This window comes from Physeter macrocephalus, unplaced genomic scaffold (assembly GCF_002837175.3).
Source record: "Physeter macrocephalus isolate SW-GA unplaced genomic scaffold, ASM283717v5 random_41, whole genome shotgun sequence".
NCBI lineage: Eukaryota > Metazoa > Chordata > Mammalia > Artiodactyla > Physeteridae > Physeter > Physeter macrocephalus.
In genome coordinates, this window is record NW_021145327.1 from 10,791 (window position 1) to 29,639 (window position 18,849).

The 18,849-nt window shown below is 52.4% G+C and overlaps 1 protein-coding gene across 1 annotated transcript; it reads right to left on the minus strand.

Moving 5' to 3' along the window:
- Positions 1-521: 521 nt before the first annotated feature.
- On the minus strand, positions 522-11,432 carry CCDC124 (coiled-coil domain containing 124). The gene is made up of 5 exons (XM_007116904.4): positions 11,293-11,432; positions 6,229-6,398; positions 1,754-1,943; positions 1,092-1,206; positions 522-975 (listed from the first exon to the last, which is right to left on the minus strand). Exons 2-5 carry the CDS (start codon positions 6,385-6,387, stop codon positions 768-770), a joined length of 672 nt encoding a protein of 223 aa, XP_007116966.1. The 5' UTR covers positions 6,388-6,398; positions 11,293-11,432; the 3' UTR covers positions 522-767.
- Between the last annotated feature and the right edge of the window lie 7,417 nt (positions 11,433-18,849).

The window sequence follows — 18,849 nt, forward strand, 5'->3', positions numbered from 1 at the left end:
CACCTGCCCACTCCAGCCTCCAGGCCCTTGCCTGCCCAGTGCCCTGCCTCTGCGATGGAAACTGACTCATCTTCCACTAAGGCCTGCTCTAAAGAAATCCTCCACCAGGAAGCCTGCCCTGTTATTCCAGATGCCTCCTGTGTCGGAGTAACAGCAGAGCAGCCTGCATCTCCTGACCCCAAGCACAGTATGTGACCTGGCTGCTGACTCTGAACCAGAATCTCAGGGTGCCAACAACTCGCCTCCAGCTCTCCTCTGGTTCTGCCTCTGAAGTGCTGTGTGACCTGGAGCCAGTGCCTCAACCTCTCTGAGCTACCCCTAGCAAGGCTTCCAGGGGATGATGGTACAGGTCTCTCACTGGATAACTGGCCCAGCCGGGAGCCGAGCACAGCTCTCAGCTAGCCTGCTAGGACAGGAGCGCGGTTGGGGGCCCCTGTCTTCTCTGGCTGTGGCCTGTGCATTCCACCTCATTCCAGCCCTTCTTTCCCACCACCCACCCAGTCACGTAAACTTCAAGTGCACACTCTGCCTCACCGACTGCCTTTATTGGACACTCAGCCCCAGGACACTGGCGCGTGCGGGAAGGGCGAGGGGTGTCACTAGAGCAGGGACCCTCGGGCGGGAGGTGTGGCCAATGATGCCTCCTAGCCCCCAGGACACGCGCCGTGGCCCCCAGACATCTCTGTAACCCTCGGAGCTGACCCAGCGGAAGGGCATGTGGGGTCGTGACCCTGACCGCCCACGGGGCGTCTCTCCCAGTTCCAGGCTCACTTGGGGGTGTTGAAGGGCACGGCGCGCTGATTCATGGGGTTGTCCGGAGAACGCAGCCACTCCTTCTTGAGCATCTGCTTCAGCTGTGACAGCCGCATGTTGGGGTTTTCTTGCTTGAGCCGCGGCAGCTGCGCCTCCTCGAAGGCAGTGAATGCCGCCCGCATTCTGCGCTCAGGGTGTCTGTCTGCCGCCTCCTCCGCCACGCTGGTAAAGACGCAGGCGTCAAGGGGGGCTGGGGCGTGGCCCGCTCCGCCCCCAGAGGCTCAAGCTCCCCTCCGGGCCCCAAGCCCCACCCCAAAGACCTAGGCCCTGCCCCGTACCTGAGCACTGCGATGGCATCCTCGATGGTGCGCGCCTCCACGCTGCCCTCCTCCAGCAAGCGGCGGTTCACATTCTCCTCCAACGGCACTTCCAAGTGGCTCCTGGCTTTCTCGGCTGGGGGCGGGAGCGGCCGGGGGACAGAGACATACCAGAAACAGAGAGAAATAAGCAGAGACGCAGAGTTCCATGGAGATGAGAGACACCATAGAGGAAGAAGCAGGGGAGAAAGGGAGGGAGGCAGGCAGGCAGAGAAGGATGCGGGAGGATGGAAACGCAACTTGAGCTCCCCGCCCAGTCCTACCTTCGGGATGGGCCAGTCCTGCCCACCCAGTCCCCAAACTAACTTCCCTGCAGCCCACCACTCAGGAGGCACCTCATATGTGGCTGCTGTCTCCTCACCTCGGGGCACCACATCAGCTGTGGGGACCCCGGGGAGCACAAGCCAGGGTCAGGTGCAGAGTAATTACACACGTGTGTGCCTATGGCGTCCGTGCTCAGAGCCAGGCCTGCCGAGACACCACCCACCCACCCTTCACCTTGCAGAGCCCAGGCAGCTTCTCTGGAGGTGAGGCGGGGAGTCTGGACTCAGTCCAGGGGGTAGGCCCACTGCCTATTGTTTATCAGGTAAAAGGGCAGCTCCAGAGTGCGCCGAGGCCCCCACCTGGGTCCGGGGCTTCCTTGTGCTGATGGTCTCGGCGGAGCGTCTCCTCAATCTGGGCGCGGGTGACCTTGCTGGAGGTGGCCACTCGCGGGGCCTTGCTGCCCTTAAGCCTTGAGTCCTCCTCCTCTAGCAGCCGCTGTGTCTCCTTCTTGCGCTCCAGCTGCTCCAGGCGCCGCTTCTCCTTCTCCTCCTGGGGGATTGGGAGTCAGGAGTGGACCCCGTCCCACAGGCATGGGGTCCAGTTTCCATCTCAACCAGTGTGGATGGAGGCCTTGCTGTGTGCTAGACCCCGTGATGGGCGTAGGGGACACGGATGGGAGCACGATGAGCCTACCTGGGGGTTCCCATCCTATATGACTAGGGAACAACAGGGAACCTTGGCCAAGGCAGTGGGTGGGTGGCTCTTGAAGAAAAAGTGATACCTGGGCTGGAGGAGGAGCCAGCCAGGAAAAGAGCTGGGGAAGAGGAGAGTCCTTAGTGGTGGGAATGGTGGGTGCAAAGGTCCTGAGGCAGGAACCACCTAGCATGACAGAGGAACAGCACAGAGGCTAGTGTGGCTGGAGGGAGGAGGGGAAGTGTGGAGGACAAAGACGTGGGGAGGGCAGAGGTGGTACCATGGGGAGCCTCAAGGGCATGGGGAGGGGTTTGTACTGGATTCCAAAGGCGACAGAAGCCACTGGGGTCTGGACCCATTTGCCAGCTGGGACAGTGCTTCTGGCTTTATGAGCCAGGAGACCTTGGGAGGCACCATCGAAGTTTTCCCAGCTGAGCGTCACAGGGGCTGGGACTGATCCCACCTTGGCTCCCCAGGGAGGCCCGGATGCCAGCTGGTCGAGGGGACATGTGGCCTGTAGGACTTGTCCTTGGCCACTGCCCCTCCACTGCCCCAGGGACAGAGCGAGGTTCTGGTTCCTCTGTAGTGCAGTGTGGCTGTGCGGCCGTAGGCTTGGAATATTCTGCCGCCTCCCGCCCAGCACTCCCAAAGGGCACTGCACTGCAGGCACTCCCACCCGCCCACTCACTGCCTGCAACTCTGCCATCTGCCCGCCAGGCCTCAGGGACGGTCCCTATGCCTGCAGTGCCCCCCGTGACAGGGCTAACTGCCCCAGAAAAGGGGTTCCTGAGGACACATACTGGGCCTCTGACCTCCAACCTGCCTGCATGATAGGAAAGAAGCCGGGGGGGAGGGGGTGGGGGGGACGGGGAGGGTGGCGGTTAAAGATCAAGGCTGTTTGGGCACAGCTGCTAGGATCCCATGTCTGTGGTCAGACGCCTGGGGTAGGGCCATCGTGCTGTGAGCCTCAGTTTCCCCATCGGTCAGAGGTAATGTCCTCCTGAGGCTCCCCGACCACTGCGTGGTGCGTGTACAGCCCATGTTCACCCTGTCCACAGCACGGCCTTGCCTCAGGGCCTTTGCACTAGCCGTTCTACCCTGCTGGGGCACCACTGCCAGCCTCCTTTCCTGATTAACTCTGGCTCATCCTGAGGTCCTGGCTCCCTGTCCTTCTGCTCTACCACACGGCTCTTTCCTGTGTTCCACAAACCCGTTTTCTAGTCTGCCGATTATCTGGTTAGTCCCTGAGGCAGGAGGCAGGCCCTGGCCCAGCACACAGTAGGTGCTTAAGTAAAAGTGTGCTGGATGAATGAGTGAATGAATTCCAGAAGGCTCCAATCTCAGGAAGGACATGCAGAATGGGGCCATTAGTCTCTAGGGACATGGGACTGAGGTGGGAACATGAGCGTTTATACTTTGACATTTGGCAGACTTTTTTGAAAAAGACGCTTGCAGTTTTTTATAAAGGCCAATTAGCAATTGGCAGCATCTGGTGATGGGTGAAGGATGAAGCTGCGGGCGGAATATTCTGGAGCCATCAAAAATGAGGGCTTTCCGCGGAGCGGCTGGGCCCGTGGGCCATGGCCGCTGAGCCTGCGCGTCCGGAGCCTGTGCTCCGCAACGGGAGAGGCCACAGCAGAGGAAGGCCCGCATACCACAAAAAAAAAAAAAAAAAAAAAAAATGAGGGCTTCCCTGGTGGCGCAATGGTTGAGAGTCTGCCTGCCAGTGCAGGGGACACGGGTTCGAGCCCTGATCTGGGAGGATCCCACATGCCGCGGAGCAACTAGGCCCGTGAGCCACAACCGCTGAGCCTGCGCATCTGGAGCCTGTGCTCCGCAACAAGAGAGGCGTGACAGTGAAAGGCCCGCGCACCGCGATGAAGAGTGGCCCCCCTCCCTGCAACTAGAGAAAGCCCTCGCACAGAAACGAAGACCCAACACAGCCAAAAATAAATAAATAAATAAAATAATTAAAAAATAAAAAATGAGCCTCATAAATAATTGAGGTGGAGCCCAGAGAGTCAGGTGCTCATTGACGAGTTGCTTAATATGGAACAAATGGAAACGAAATGCCAACCTCTGGGCAGGGTGATGAATTACGGCCCAGCCCAAGGCTGATGCCTGGCGGCTGGCAGAAATCTGGCTGTGCAATCCCATTTAACGGAGGACATGGCCTTTAGGGTATGGCATTGGGTGAGAAGAGCCTTTGGTGTCACATGGGCGGGAGATGCTGGGTTTTTTTTTAGTGTTTTGGAACAAACGTGGATTTGTTTCTTTTTCATAAAAACAGTATCTTTTTTTTTTTTTTTCCCCCCAAACAGTATCTTTTTAAAGCAGCTGTCACGTAAGGAGAGAAAGAGGGACCGGGTGTGCTGTGTAGACTGTGGGCCCCCTTCACCCATCAGCAGGAAGAGGGATAAACAAAACCCAGAAAACCACCCCATGGGGAAGGAGAACCATCAATAGCTCCAGGTAAAACACTCAGGAGCGGGGGTTCCCTGGTGGTCTAGTGGTTAGGATTTGGCGCTTTCACTGCTGTGGCCCAGGTTCCATCCCTGCAGCACAGCAGAAAAAAAAAAAAAAAAAAAAAAGAAAAACACTCAGGAGGGGGGACTGCCTGGGAGGGGCATGGGGGCTGGGAATGTTCTAGAGAGCAGGGGTTGGCAAACTCTGGCCCTCCACCTGTTTTGGTAAAGTTTTAGCCTATTTGCATACGATGGCTTTGCGCTACAGCGACAGGGTGGAGTAGCTTTGAGAGCCTGTCTGGCCCATATTGCCTGTCGGACCTCTGCCCTGTGCGTTCTTCCAGGTGTGTGCTACACAGGTGAGTGGACAGGCAAATGCTCCCTGGGCCACACCCCTGGGGCATGGACGCTTGCAAGGCTACTAGTCAAACCTCATCACAAACCAGAAGGCAGATCCCTGGCTTCAGCGAGTGCCAGCCTGGCTCCAGCCCCTCCTCACAGCCCTGTGACCTGGACTTCCTGCCTTGTCTGTGCCTCGGTTTCCTCATTTAGAGGATGGGGATGACACCGAGGCCCAAGATGCAGGCCTGGGGCGGGCTCCTGGGGCCCTGGGCTGGGCTGCTGCCTCTGGGACTGTGGAAAGGTCTCTGGCTTTTCTGTCTAAATAATGGGTCCTTGGCAGACATTAGTTTTCCCTTTGGGTTTTCAACTTTCCTATATTGTCAAAATGTTGACAGTCAAAAGGAAAATTTAAAGACCTCCATGGACCTAGTACAACACTGAGGGCGCTGAGGGGAGAGAACCAGTGATATTCAATTCCAACTAAAAACAAGGCAGGATCCAGCCCTGCACAGAAAGACAATGGGAAAAACTCGCAAAAGTGCCCAGGCGCCCCCTGAACTGGGCATGCAGGGATGGTGTGTCACCACTATTCCAGAACCTTTAACATTCCCAGCTGGAGCCTCTCACCAGCCCAGGGGACTAGAAGAGGCTAAGAATGGTTTCTGGTGCCACCTACTGGGCCAAGAGGGTCAGCAACAGCCCTGAACCACTCCCAGACACCAATTAAGCACCCACTGTGTGTGTGGCGCTGCGGCCCCCGCAGGAGACAGCCAACCATCCTTGCCCTCTTTTGTGTTTTTATAAACACCTGGAAATGCCTGCAGGCCCCAGGTCAGCAGGTCAGAAACAGGATCTATCAGCATGTGTCAGCCTTGGCACTGCTGAAGTCGAGCTGGCTCACTCTGCTGTGGGGCCATCCTGTGTACTGCCAGGTGTTGAGCAGTATCCTGGGCCTCTGCCCACCAGATGCCAGCAGCACCCCCCCAGCTGCCAGCTGTGACAACCAAAAATGTCTCCAGATGTTGTCAAGCGTCCCCTGGGTGCGGAATTGCTCCAGAGTGAGGTACTGCCAGTCTAGACCAACCCTGGCATCACACGAAGGAGAGAAACAAGCTCGTGGAGGGCTTGCCATTCCCTAATGTGCCAAGTCCTGGCCACCCCAGGGCCTTTGCACGAGACTTTGCCTCTGTTTCTGTCTCCCTTCTTGCCCTTGCTCCATGTCCAATGACTCCTCACCCTTCAGGCCAAAGACCCAGGGGCCTCTCACCACCTTCTACTGTGTTGACCACCCACCTTGCCCATGGGTGGGGAATGGGAGCCCAGGGCCCACCCACCTTGCGCTGCTCCTTCCTCATGACGTGTTTGTCCTCATCCTTCCAGTAGGCATCCTCCAACTCCTTCTGCTTCTTGGCATCAGCTGCTGCCTTGGCCTCAGCCCTCCGTGCCCGGGCCGCTGCCGATTTAGTGTTCTCGCCCTGGAACTTCTTGGGCATCCCTCAGAACGCTGTGAGTGGAGGGCAGGGACCAGTGACTCTGGGGCATCCACCCTTGGCAGCCCCAGACTCACACCTGTGCAGCTACGACCCCCTTGGGGCCTCAATAGCTCTGTCTATAAAACAAGGGCTTTGGATTTATTAATCTCTCTTTTAAAAAAAATCTACTGAGGTGAATTTTACATAATACAAAATGAACCATCTTAAAGTGCACAGTTCAGTGGTATTTAGCACATTCACAATGTTGTGCAACCATCACCTCTATCTAGTTCCAGAACATTTCCATCACCCCCAAAGGAGACCTGTCCCCATGAGCAGTCCCTCCCCACCTCCCTCCCCCAGCAACCACTAATCTCTGTCTCTATTGATTTGCCTATTCTGGACTTCTTTCACTCAGAATCATGTTTTCGAGGTTCATCCATGTTTGAACATCTGTCAGTGCTTCATTCCTTTTTATGTCTGAATAATATTCCATTGTTTGGATGGGCCACATTTTGTTTATCCAGCTGTCCATGATGGACACGTGGGTTGTTTCTACTTTTCAGCTCTTACAAGTCATGTTGCTCTAGATCCCTGCGGGCCAGTCTGTGCGTGGACCCTCCCACTCTGCCAGCTATGAGGCCTCAGTGTCCCGGCCCCACAGCCCTGAGGCCGAATCCCCCTCCCCCTGGGTAAGCAGCTGCCGTGAACTGTTCCCAATGATCCAGCCCAGGCTCGCACAGCCAGGAGATTTTAGAACAATCGTAAAGCTGCTGTCCAGTGGGCACCTGGTCTGTGTGAGTCCCATACTGGGTGCTGGGGAAATGATGACACCAAATGGGAGGTGCCACCCTCCCCACACCCGGTCCCCTACTAAGCATTTTATATGGCCCAACTACATTGAATGCTCTTAAAGCCTTACACACGGGGACTGTCCTCATTCCCTTTTGAAGGTGGGGAAGTCAAGGTACCTGGCTAAGTTGCACAGGGCTGAGCCTGGAGTCTCACCTCCAAAGCCTGCCTTTCAGGTGAGGAAGGGAAGCCAAGAAATTAAGATCACCCCACCTCCAGAGTGCTGACTGAGGACACAAGCACTGTGTGGTCAGGGTAAGCCTTCAGCTCTCCGGGCCTCAGTTTTCCTCATCTGGGAAATGGGCTGATGTCCCTCACTCCTGGTTGTCCTCTCCCCACTGAGAATCTCCAGCTCAGTCCCTTGCTGAACCTTGGAGAAGTAGGCCCAGCATCGAGAATGAAGGGGAAAGAATGTGGGGGCCATCCTGACTCAGGACCACCAGGCAACCCCCCACCACCAACCTCCTAGCTGTGTGGCTTATGGGGGAGGGGGTTCCCATCTCTGAGCCCTATCAGCTTCTGTTTGCAGCGGTCGTGCGCGCTGGGCTAAATGCTTTACTTATAGCGTCTTGCGAATTCTCACAACCCTGGCAGGTGACAGCCAAGCTGAGACCTGAAGGATGGGTTGGAGGCAGCTTGGTGGGGATGAAGGGCTGAGACTTCTGGTCAGAGGGCACAGGATGTGCAAAGACCCTGTGGCAGGAACAAGGCCATGAGCTACAGGCTGCATGGAGGCAACTGAATCCAGTGTGGGTGAGCGAGGGGGAAGGGGAGGGAAGAGGGTGAGTGGGAGGGTGTGAGGCTGACAAGGAGGGATGAGAAAGAGCAAGGATTTTATTCTCTGGGCACCAGGGAACTGTTAGGCGGCTCTGAGCAGGGCATGAACACATTCTGATTTATGCTGTCATGTGGGTGGGCGAGGGGCTGAGGGAATTACGATGGTGCAATGGGCAGAGCCAGAGGTTTGGAGTCAGATGGAGCTGGGCAATAATAACCGGAATGCTGACTGACTAATGTAGTCTAAACTATGTCAACCCCCAGCAGTAGCAAGGCCAGGTACTTTTCTCCCCATTTTACCGATGAAGAATCTGAGGCTTTGAGAGGGTAAGTGACATGCTCAGGGCCACAGAGTGGGTTAGTGGAGGGGCCCGGATTCCAACCCAGGCCCAGCCCCTCAGTCCCAACTTCGTCCTCCTAACCATTGCCCCACCACAGGGTCCCAGCTGGCCTCTCAGGGAACATCATTGCAGATCAGGTCTCTGAGGCCACTGGTGCCCCTCACGTGACACAGAGAGGCAGTCCCTCCAGGCTGAGACTGGGGAGCGAATCCCATGGGGCAGAGCAGGGCAAAGTAAGGGAGATCAATGGACCAAGGAGACTCAGGGTTGAGTCCTGGCTCTGCAGTCGTGGCTGAAATGCTCCCCTAAGCCTCAGTTTCCTCATCTGAGAAGTGGGGTTGATTCCAGTCCCTCCCTGCACAGGATGCAAGAGCTGCCACAGCGGGGCTGGATATGCCAGCCTGATCCTGTACTTCTCCCAGCTGCTCCTGGGCCCCCTGAATCAAACATTCATTACTGAGCATCTACAATGTACCCAACAGAAAACCTCACCTGGATTCCCCAGAAGAGCACTAAGAAGTGGGTGGGGGTCACAGTCTAAGTGTCGGGTGAGGAAACTCCCCACATGCCACCTCTCCCTCCATCTCCCCCTCACTCTCTCAGCAACAGCCACACCAACCTCCTTGCCTTTTTTCAAGCCTACAAAGCATGTTCCCACCTCAGGGCCTTTGCACTTGCTCTGCCCACCACTTTTGCTCCTCTTTTTACCCAGTTAATTCCTATTTAAACTTCAGGGCTCAGCTCAGGTGTTGCCACCTCCAGGAAGCCTTCCCTGACACACCCCCTGACTCTCAGACCATAAACTTCTCTCTGAGGTACTTGTTTAGGTTGCTATCTATGTTCATTTACAGGATTATTCGATAAATGTCCATCTTCCCCACCAGGCTGGGAGCTCTATGAGGGCAGGGCTGGGACTGCTTCAGTCAGTGCCCTGCAGAGTAGGGGCTCAAAAAATGTTTTGCGCAAAGAATGAACAAGCATCTATTTCCAGGGTTCCCTCGGTATTTACTTCACACTCTGTGTTGTGTCCAAACTCAGCTTCTCACTTCTCTTCCCACTCACTTCCCTCTCCAGCCTCTGAGCCTTTGCTCTTGCTATGCCTTCACCTGATACACCCTCCTCTGTCCCCTCCTCCTGTGAAAACCTGCCCATTCACAGAGACTCAGCCCCAGCATCTCCTCCTCCTCGTGTTGCTTAAGACCCCCAATTCCATCCCAAAGTCTGACAGGGGTTTTCTGACCCCCTCTTCGAGCCAGACTGAATATTTATGTCCCTCCAAAATTTATATGTCGAAGCCCTAACCCTCAATATGACTGTATTTAGAGACAGGGCTGGGACTTCCCTGGTGGCGCAGTGGTTAAGAATCCGCCTGCCAATGCAGGGGACACGGGTTCGATCCCTGGTCCGGGAAGATCCCTCTTAGATGCCGCGGAGCAACTAAGCCTGTGCACCACAGCTACTGAGCCTGCGCTCTAAAGCCCGCGAGCCACAACTACTGAAGCCCGTGCGCCTAGAGCCTGTGCTCCACAACAAGAGAGGCCACCACAATGAGAAGCCCACGCACCGCAACGAACAGTAGCCCCCGCTCGCCACAACTAGAGAAAGCTCGTGCGCAGCAACGAAGACCCAATGCAGCCAAAATATAAATTAACTAATTTTTAAAAATGGTACCTTATCCTTTAAAAAAAAGAGAGAGAGCGAGACAGGGCCGGTGAGGAGGTGATAAAGGTTAAACGAGGTCTTAAGAGTGGGGCCCTAATCTAGTAGAGCTGGTGTCTCTATAAGAGAAAAAGTCACCAGAGCTTGCTCTCTCCACCATGTGAGGACACAGTGAGAAGGTGCACATCTGCAACTCAGGAGGAAAGCCTGCACCTGGAACCAAACTGGCTGGCACCCTGATCTTAGACTTCCCAGCCTCCACAATTGTGAGCAAATAAATCTGTTGTTTAAGCCACCCAGTCGGTGGTATTTTGTTATGGCAGCCAGAGCTAATACAGACAGCTTTTCTCCTCTGTTTGATACACACTCACACACATACACTTTGTCATTCAGTAAACACGCACTGTGCACCTAGTATGTGTGGGATGCTGGGGAAAGAGGCAGTGCTGATGGGCTTCCTGACAGAATGGAACTCCCAGGATGGTTGGGAGACAGACAATAAGAGTGGTAACTCCAGATCAGAGCGGTGATGGGGCCATATGGACGCTGAGGAAGTCGGGAGGGGGCTTCTGACCCAGCCTGGGGAGGGATGGGGAGGGAGTGTCAAAGGGCTTCCTGAAGGAGACATCAAAGGAAAGACTTAAGGGAGTGGGGAGATCCAAGCCCCCAGGGGTGTGGGGGAGGCAGGCTGGGAAGAGGGGATTTGTATTCCAGGGTGATGGGAAGGTGTGGAGGGCGTCAGAACCCTCTGGGGTTGGTAAGGAGGTGAACTGGAGGATTGAGACAGAAGCATGGAGCTCAAACAGGGGGTCTAAGGAGTGGCTTTGGCTAAGCAGTGGGTACACTTAGGGGGGAATCAAGACCTTCGTGGTTGATTGGATGTGAAAATAAGAAAGAGAATAAAAGATGAAACTCAACGCTGCCTCCTCCAAGAAGTCCTCCCGCTACCCCTTCTAGGCTCCCCCAGCCCGTCGTCCCTCTCCCCAGCCCTGATCCCACTGCAAGAGGCCAGGGACGCCCGTACCCAGCTCTGTCACCCCCAGGCCTGTAAGCTGCTCAGGAGCAGGACCGGAGATAGGTGGCCTCGAGCACGACGCTGTCCCTGTGGGTCTCAATCGTCCGCTCCGGGAAATGGGCATAGCCCCTGCGAGAGCCTTGGAGACGGTGGTCCAAAGCGCCTCCGTCTCCGAGCACCCCATCTCCAGCCCTCCCGGGGAGGTGGTCCCAGGCCCAGCAGCCCCGCTGGGCCCACCCGCATCCCGCCCCCCGGCTCCGCCCGCGCCGCTGCCGCTCCTACCTCCTTCCCCCGGCGCCGGCCCGGTCGCACCTCCGTGACGTCACCGCAGGGCTTGCGCGCTGAGCCCTAGGGGGCGCGTGCTGATTACGTCTCGGCTCCGTCGCCCTCTTGGTAGGGGAGGTGCTGCTTTGGTCTCCAAGCCAAGGGCGTTAGCCGTTTCTTTTTGTCTTCAAGAAGAGAATATTTTATAAACCCTCATCCCTTGCGCTCACTTCATATGTTAGCTAGTCAGGAGAGGAGAGCAGAAACTACAATCTGGACCATTGTCTCTACCAACATGGCCGTTGCCCAGATGAAAAATGGAGTCCTCGGTTTCACATGTGGGTCTGGCGGCGTCAGTCAGGAGTTGCTTGGCCGCCAGGGCGCGCCAGAACCCGCGGTCCGCGCGTGGTGAGTAGACGCGCTTCGCCTGAGGAAGACTCAGGCCCTTCGCCATCGCTTTGTGCTTTGAAGACGCTCTCCTAGTTCACATTCTCTGCCTCCCTGCTGCGAAGTTGAAGTGGGAGGGAGCAGAAGAAAGGGACAGAGAAGTTAAAACACTCCGCGCTGTCCAGGTCGGGAAACAGGCTCAGAGAGACCACGAAGTGTTTGACCAAAGTGTAATCGAAGGACTCAGAATCCCTCCTCCTGGATTGCTATCCACCCCCGCACACACCTTGCTCTTTTATTTTATTCAACTATTAGGTTTGGGGGACCAGTTTGTCATAGGCACCTATACTTTAGATTTTCTGCACTTACTAAGCCTCAGTGTCCTCATCTGTAAAAATGGTAGTATTAGGGGGCTGAGAATGATTATACTGGGCCTGGCTGTACGGAGAGAAGCAGGGCATGGATTTAGGGGCAGTTTAGGCAGGACGGGTTGACCACGGAGTCCATACTCCAAAAGGCAATGCCAGTGACACTGCTGGCACCTGAGATTGTTTACCTCCCCTGCTCTCAAGCCTCGAGTGGGTCCCCACTGCCCTGCAGGACTCACCCTACCTTCCCATCTCATCTCCCTCCTCTTCCCCACTGTCAGCTCCAGCCACACCAGCCTCCTTTCTCCCAATTGCCAGACACAGTCCTGCCTCAGGGAATTTGCCTGTGCTTTTCCCGCTGCCCGTAGCTTTTCCAGCTTTTCGCACGGAGGACTCCTTCACTCCTTTCAGGCCTTGGCTCAAATATCCCTTCTTGAGAAAGACCTCCCTGACCTCCCCAAGGATCAATAGTTGGTGCCCCGCCCCCAGCCCTCTTTATTTCCTTCGTAGCATCAACTTGCTTTGTTGGTTTACCTGTTTATTTTCAGTCTCCCCTATGGTTGTGATGTCTGGAAGATGGAACCCCTTCACCTGGAATGATATTTGTCACCAAGAAGAAGGGGCTCAGCATAAACATTTATTGTTGTTCAGTATGGGGTGGGGGGTGAAAGTGCCAAAGGCAACACCTAGTTAAGCTTCTGCTGGTAAAGAACCAGGCTTTAAAAAGAAAAAAAAAATTTTTTTTTTAAATTTAAAAAAAGAGCCAGGCTTGTCACATCATCCTGAGGGCGGGAGCCTCTTATGTCTGTTGACATATCTGAGGGGTGTAGGTCAAGTGAATCGTTCCAGAACAAGTTAAGTCTTCTACAAGGAGACTTCTGCCACCTCCCAGGCCACAGGGCATGGCTCCCATTCCTGAGAACTCTTGACTTCTATTGTTCTGACATTCTATAGCTCTTAGATGCTCACATTCTCAAGTAAGTATTGAGGGTCTTCTCTGTGCCTGTGCTAGGAGCGCAGCAGGGAATGAGACAGACACAGTCCCTGGTCTCCGGGGGCTCACAGTCAGGAGGTCATACAAAAAATTATGATCCTAACCTTGGCTGGAAGATGTGCCCCGTGTTGAGAGTGGGCAATAGAAGCCTGCAGGCAGATTTTATGTGACACACTCGGTTTTATCTGATACAATGATAAATTTTATTTCTCTGTTATATATTTGTATATTCATATACCCCTGTATGCCTAAATACACACATAGAGAGCTATATTAACAAATACTGCACTGCAAAATGTTACATGAATAATGTACACAATGAGGAAAATTCAAATTTGGGTCTTTTTTCCCCTGTAAAGTGGCTGTTCATGTTAAGATGCACAGACATTGCCTTTTGTCCCCCAAATATTGTTAACTCTTATGCTTTTTGAAATGTTCCCAAATTGTTTTTTGAAAAGATCCCTTACTTTTGAAAAAAATTAAGTCCCTCATAACCATTGTTTATTGCCGGGAAAATATTTCTTGTCTTTATGACTTAAATCTTTTCTCCAGCAACCATCATGATTTTACCTTTCCCAAATTCAGGCTCCAAATTCAGAATAAGACAGACAACTCTGAAGATGTCTTTTATGCCTCAGCTCTCATTGGGCATCCTGAGATTGCCATTGGCTAACACAGATATTTGTTCCTTCACCTATAGAAGCAAAGACAAAAGTATCATCAAGTTTGTCTAGAATTCTTGGGGACTTCCCTGGTGGCCCGGTTGTTAAGTATCCATCTTCCAATGCAGGGGACGCAGGTTCGATCCCTGGTTGGGGAGCTAAGATCCCACAGGCCGCAGGGCAACTAAGCCTGTGCACCACCACTAGAGAGGAGCCCGTGCAGGGCAACTAAGCCTGTGCTGCAACTACTGAGCCTGTGCACCAGAACTACAGAGAAGACCTCCACAATTAGAGAGAAGCCTGTGCGCTGCAATGAAAGATCCCACATGCCGAAACTAGGACCCGACGCAGCCAAAAATAAATAAATAAATAAATATTTTTAAAAAAGTTTGTCTAGAATTCTCCAAATTTTAATTAATTCCAAACTGTTAGGAGAGCTTTTTCATTTACCAAATTTAGGATTTTTTTTAAAAAGTGATAAAAAGAGAGCCATATTCCTCTGTTGGTTGTACTGATGTAAAATTTGCTAAGATAAGTATCTTTCAATGATTGTATACTTTTCAGGTTACAAGAAGCATGGCCATGCAGAAGCACAAAGATTGCTATGAAAAGCAGCTGCAAAAGTATTTGTTTCTTGGATTCTAGATCCACAAATTCTTTTCTTTTTGTTCAGTGAAAGGGCTGGAGAGGCAGTAGGGATCTTGACTCAGTCACATGGGAGTCGTCCAGCACCATTGTTTATTTCAATCTTTCATTGGATTCAGTAGCCAGGATTCAGTAACCTTATGTAAGAACTAGGGTAGCAGCAGCAGAATTTGTGGAAGCTTCAGTGACTGGGTTCTGGGGTCTCCGCTCAACTAATTGGTCCCCGTGCCTGCAGACTGCACTTCAGATAGAAAACACTCAGCGTTCTCAGCTCCTGCGAGATATTCCTGTTTTCCCCTTCACGTGTCACTCTCCATCACCGTAACACTCTAAACCCTGCCACCCTCCTTCCCTCCTCAAAGGAGAATCCACAGTTACCTCCCCATGTTAAAGAATTATCCCGACTCAGGACTCCCCTGGTGGTCCAGTGGTACAGAATCCGCCTTTCAGGGCAGGGGATGCAGGTTCGATCCCTGGTCAGGGAACTAAGATCCCACATGCTGTGGGGCAACTAAGCCAGTGCACCACAACTACTGAGCCTGAGCGCCTCAACTAGAGAGAGAAAACCTGCACGCCACAACTAGAGAGAAGCCTGCGTGCTGCAGCTAGAGAGAAGCCCATGCTCCGCAACGAAGATCCCACGTGCCACAACGAAGACCTGATGCAGACAAAAAATAAAAAATAAAATAAAAGAATTATCCTGGGGCTTCCCTGGTGGCGCAGTGGATGAGAGTCCGCCTGTAAATGCAGGGGACAGGGGTTCGTGCCCTGGTCTGGGAAGATCCCACATGCCGCGGAGCGGCTGAGCCCGTGAGCCATGGCCGCTGAGCCTGCGCGTCCGGAGCCTGCGCGTCTGGAGCCTGTGCTCCGCAACGCGAGAGGCCACAACATTGAGAGGCCCGCGTACCGCAAAAAAAAAAAAAAAAAAAAAAAAAAAAAGATTATCCTGACTCAGGGGCGATCTTATAGAGCTGTGCTGTCCATTAGAAATAAAGGTAAGGTGGGCCACTGATTGGGTTTAATACTTCCTAGGCACCACATTAAAAAAGAAAAGAAACAGGTGGAATTCATTTCCTGATAAATTTCACGTAGCCTAATGGAGCCAGGATACTGTGACTTCAACAACTAATAGAATTCTAAAACAAGACATAGCAAAGATCTCAGAAATCTCCCATTTTCCAAGGTTTAAACTTGCCGATAGCCTTGTTGGCACTAAAATCAAACCCCTCAAATTATCTCATTGTGAGTAAATAGTAGTCTGACATGCATTTGATGGTTCCACTCCCAATCCTGGAGTCTACCCTATCACAGGCTAACGTGACTAAATACTGCAGGAGACTCGGAGGAGGTCATTACAACTGTATCAGCAAACCCAGCCCATCAAGAGTAGAGACAAATATTTGGGTTATCTCACTTATAATCATGTGTTCCTCTTAGAGACACCCCATTCTGCTCAGAAAAGCTCTCCCCTTAAGAGACTGATGTTTGAATCAGGCCTGCTGTGGTAAACAGTACTTGTGTTCCCATTCAACCTCTCCTTTTCTGTATTACTGCTTCTTAGGAGGTCCAGCTTCTGCTTTAGAAGTCCCACAAACCCGTGTAAATTCCTTCGCCAGTGTTGATTTCCTTGTCGTAGCCAGCCCAGGGCAGTCTACACTACTGGCAAACACTTCCTGCTACACAAGATAATACTTCAGGTCAAGCAGAACAGTCTGTGACCAGAAAAAAGAAAAAGCGGCTTGGATCTCTAGAACAGACCCCAGGTTGAATTGGGGGCATGTTTCCTTCGCCTGGATTTGGTCATCTAGGCTCCTGGCTTGGGGGCCCGTAAGAGGAGGCTTTCAAGATTGTCCCCAGTGATCCCCCACCATCGGGTATTTTATGCCTTTGTGTAAATCCCTCCCTTTGGAGCGGGCCGGACTTATTAACTTGCTTTTTTTTTTTTTTTTTTTTGGCCGTATTGCACGGTTTGCAGGATCATCTTAGTTCCCTCACCAGGGATCGAACCCGGACCCTCTGCAGTGGAAGCGCAGAGTCCTAACCATTGGACCACCAGGGAATTCCCTTACGTTTAATGAATATCACACAGCAAAAGTGATGAGATGTCACTTCCAAGATTAGGTTTCGTAGACTATGGGTTCCTATGCCCCAAATTCCTAGCCTCTTTTGCAGTAAGGGTAGCCATGTATGGAAGTATGCTGTGGGGATTTCTAGGAAAGCTTTTTCTATCCTGATAAAAGGGAGATGCATTTTTAAAAAAATATTTATTTATAAATATTTGTTTATTTATATTTGGCTGCATCGGGTCTTAGTTGTGGCGTGTAGGATCTTCGCTGCAACACACGGGATCTTTCGTTGTGGCGCCTGGGCTTCTCTCTAGTTGCGGCCCACGGGCTCCAGAGCGCACGGGCTCAGTAGTTGCAGCTTGTGGGCTTAGTTGCCCCACGGCATGTGGGATCTTAGTTCCCCGATCAGGGATCAAACCCACATCCCCTACATTGGAAGGTGGATTCTTAACCACTGGACCACAAGGGAAGTCCTGGGGAGATGCATTTTTGTCTTGAATGTAGATGTGATAACTGGACATGCAGCAGCCATTTTGCAATCAGAAGGCAACAAGCCTGGGTATAAAGAGGACACACTAAAGATGGGGCAGCCAAAAAAGAAAAAGTCTGTCGTATCATGGAGTAGGTGAAAGGGCACCTGGAGCTGCCTAGTTCTGGACTTCTTGTTACATAAGAAAAATACGTCCATGTGTTTAAGAAAAAAAAAAGACAAGAACGTGCCTTCCATCTTGGGTGTTCTCTCTGGGAACACTTATCCTAGTGGAAGCCAGGTGCTGTGTCATGAGGCAGCCCTGCGGAGCGAATGAGCATGGAACTGGATCCTCTAACCCCAGTGGAGCCTTGAACTGACCTCAACCCTGGCTGCAGCCTCATAAGAAACCTTAAGCCACAAGTACCCAGTGTGAAACTGAATAAAGGAAACTTCATTTAAAACGGAGTCAGGAGGCCAGAAGGGGGAGCTCTCTTGCACTATCACGATGTCAATTACACATCCCAACAGGAAGAGACCTACCTTGCATTCCCAGCAGGAAAGTGTCTCGACTTTACTGCCCCAGCAGGAAGAAGGGAGTTTTCTTCTTGCCCAGCAATAGCCCAGCCAGTGGGAACTGTCACAGCTTAGCCAACCGGAAGCCATCTCTGCCCTGAACTCTTACTGTCCTCCAATGGACTTTCCTTTAAAGCAACCCCTCCCAACTTCCCCCTTTTCTCTAAACATAACATTCCTCTCCTTTGTTTGCTGGACTTGCCTACAGTTTTTGCTATGGCATGCTTGCCCCGAATTGCAATTCTCTGCTATTCCTGCATAAACCCATTTTGCTGGTAAAATAACTGGCTGTTTTATTTTTAAGGTCAATGCCAGCTAAGCCACACCCAGATTACTGACCCACAGAAACCGTGAGATAAATGTTGTTTTCTGCTGCTAAGTTTTAGGGTCATTTGTTACACATCAGTAGATAGCTAATATAGGGCCTAATAAGCTAATATAGAGCTAATATAAGGACTATTAAAGAGGACTTCCCTTGTGGCACAGTGGTTGGGAATCCGCCTGCCAATTCAGGGGACACGGGTTCGAGCCCTGGTCCGGGAAGATCCCACATGCCGCAGAGCAACTAAGCCTGTGTGCCACAACTACTGAAGCCCATGCGGCTAGAGCCCGTGCTCCGCAACAAGAGAAGCCACCGCAATGAGGAGCTCTCACACTGCAACGAAGAGTAGCCCCCGCTCTCCACAACTACAGAAAGCCCGCGTGCAGCAACGAAGACGCAACACAGCCAAAAATAAATTAATTAATTAAAAAAAAGAAGGACTAATAAAGGGTTTGTTTCTGGATGTTGCTATGGTGCAATTAGCCAACATAGCCTGCCCGTCCAGAGTCTTAAATTCTGCTGCAGAGCCAATTGTCTTGTCAGATGATCCAACAACTGCAACCAAAAGAGCAGGAAGGGTTAACTCCATCCAACAACGTTTTCTGGATAACCTCATGAACAGCAAGATCTCGGCAGGGGGAGGTGCTGGATACCATGGATTACTGTCCCATACCCTGACTTCATGTGTATTAGTCAAAAGGAGGGACTGACTGCTTTTAGCTGGAAGTTGATCTGGCTCTACTAGCTTGGCTATTCAACAATGTCACAGAGCCTCAAGTGAGGCCACTCTGTGAGCAGCAAGATAGAAACAAGAGGCCTGAAATCGAGTCCCACCACCTGAAGTCTAGTTAATTGTGCTGTGCCAACCTCAGTTTCCTGGTTTGGATAATGTACTAAAGTTACCTAAGATGTTACTATTGGAGGTAGCTGGGGGGTGGGTACTCAACTCTGTACTATTTTGCAACTTGTTGTGACCTGTAGTCATATTAAAGACCTAGACTTAGAGAATGGACTTGAGGACACGGTGGGGGCAGGGGGAAGCTGGGGCAAAGTGAGAGTAGCAGCAACATACATACACTACCAAAC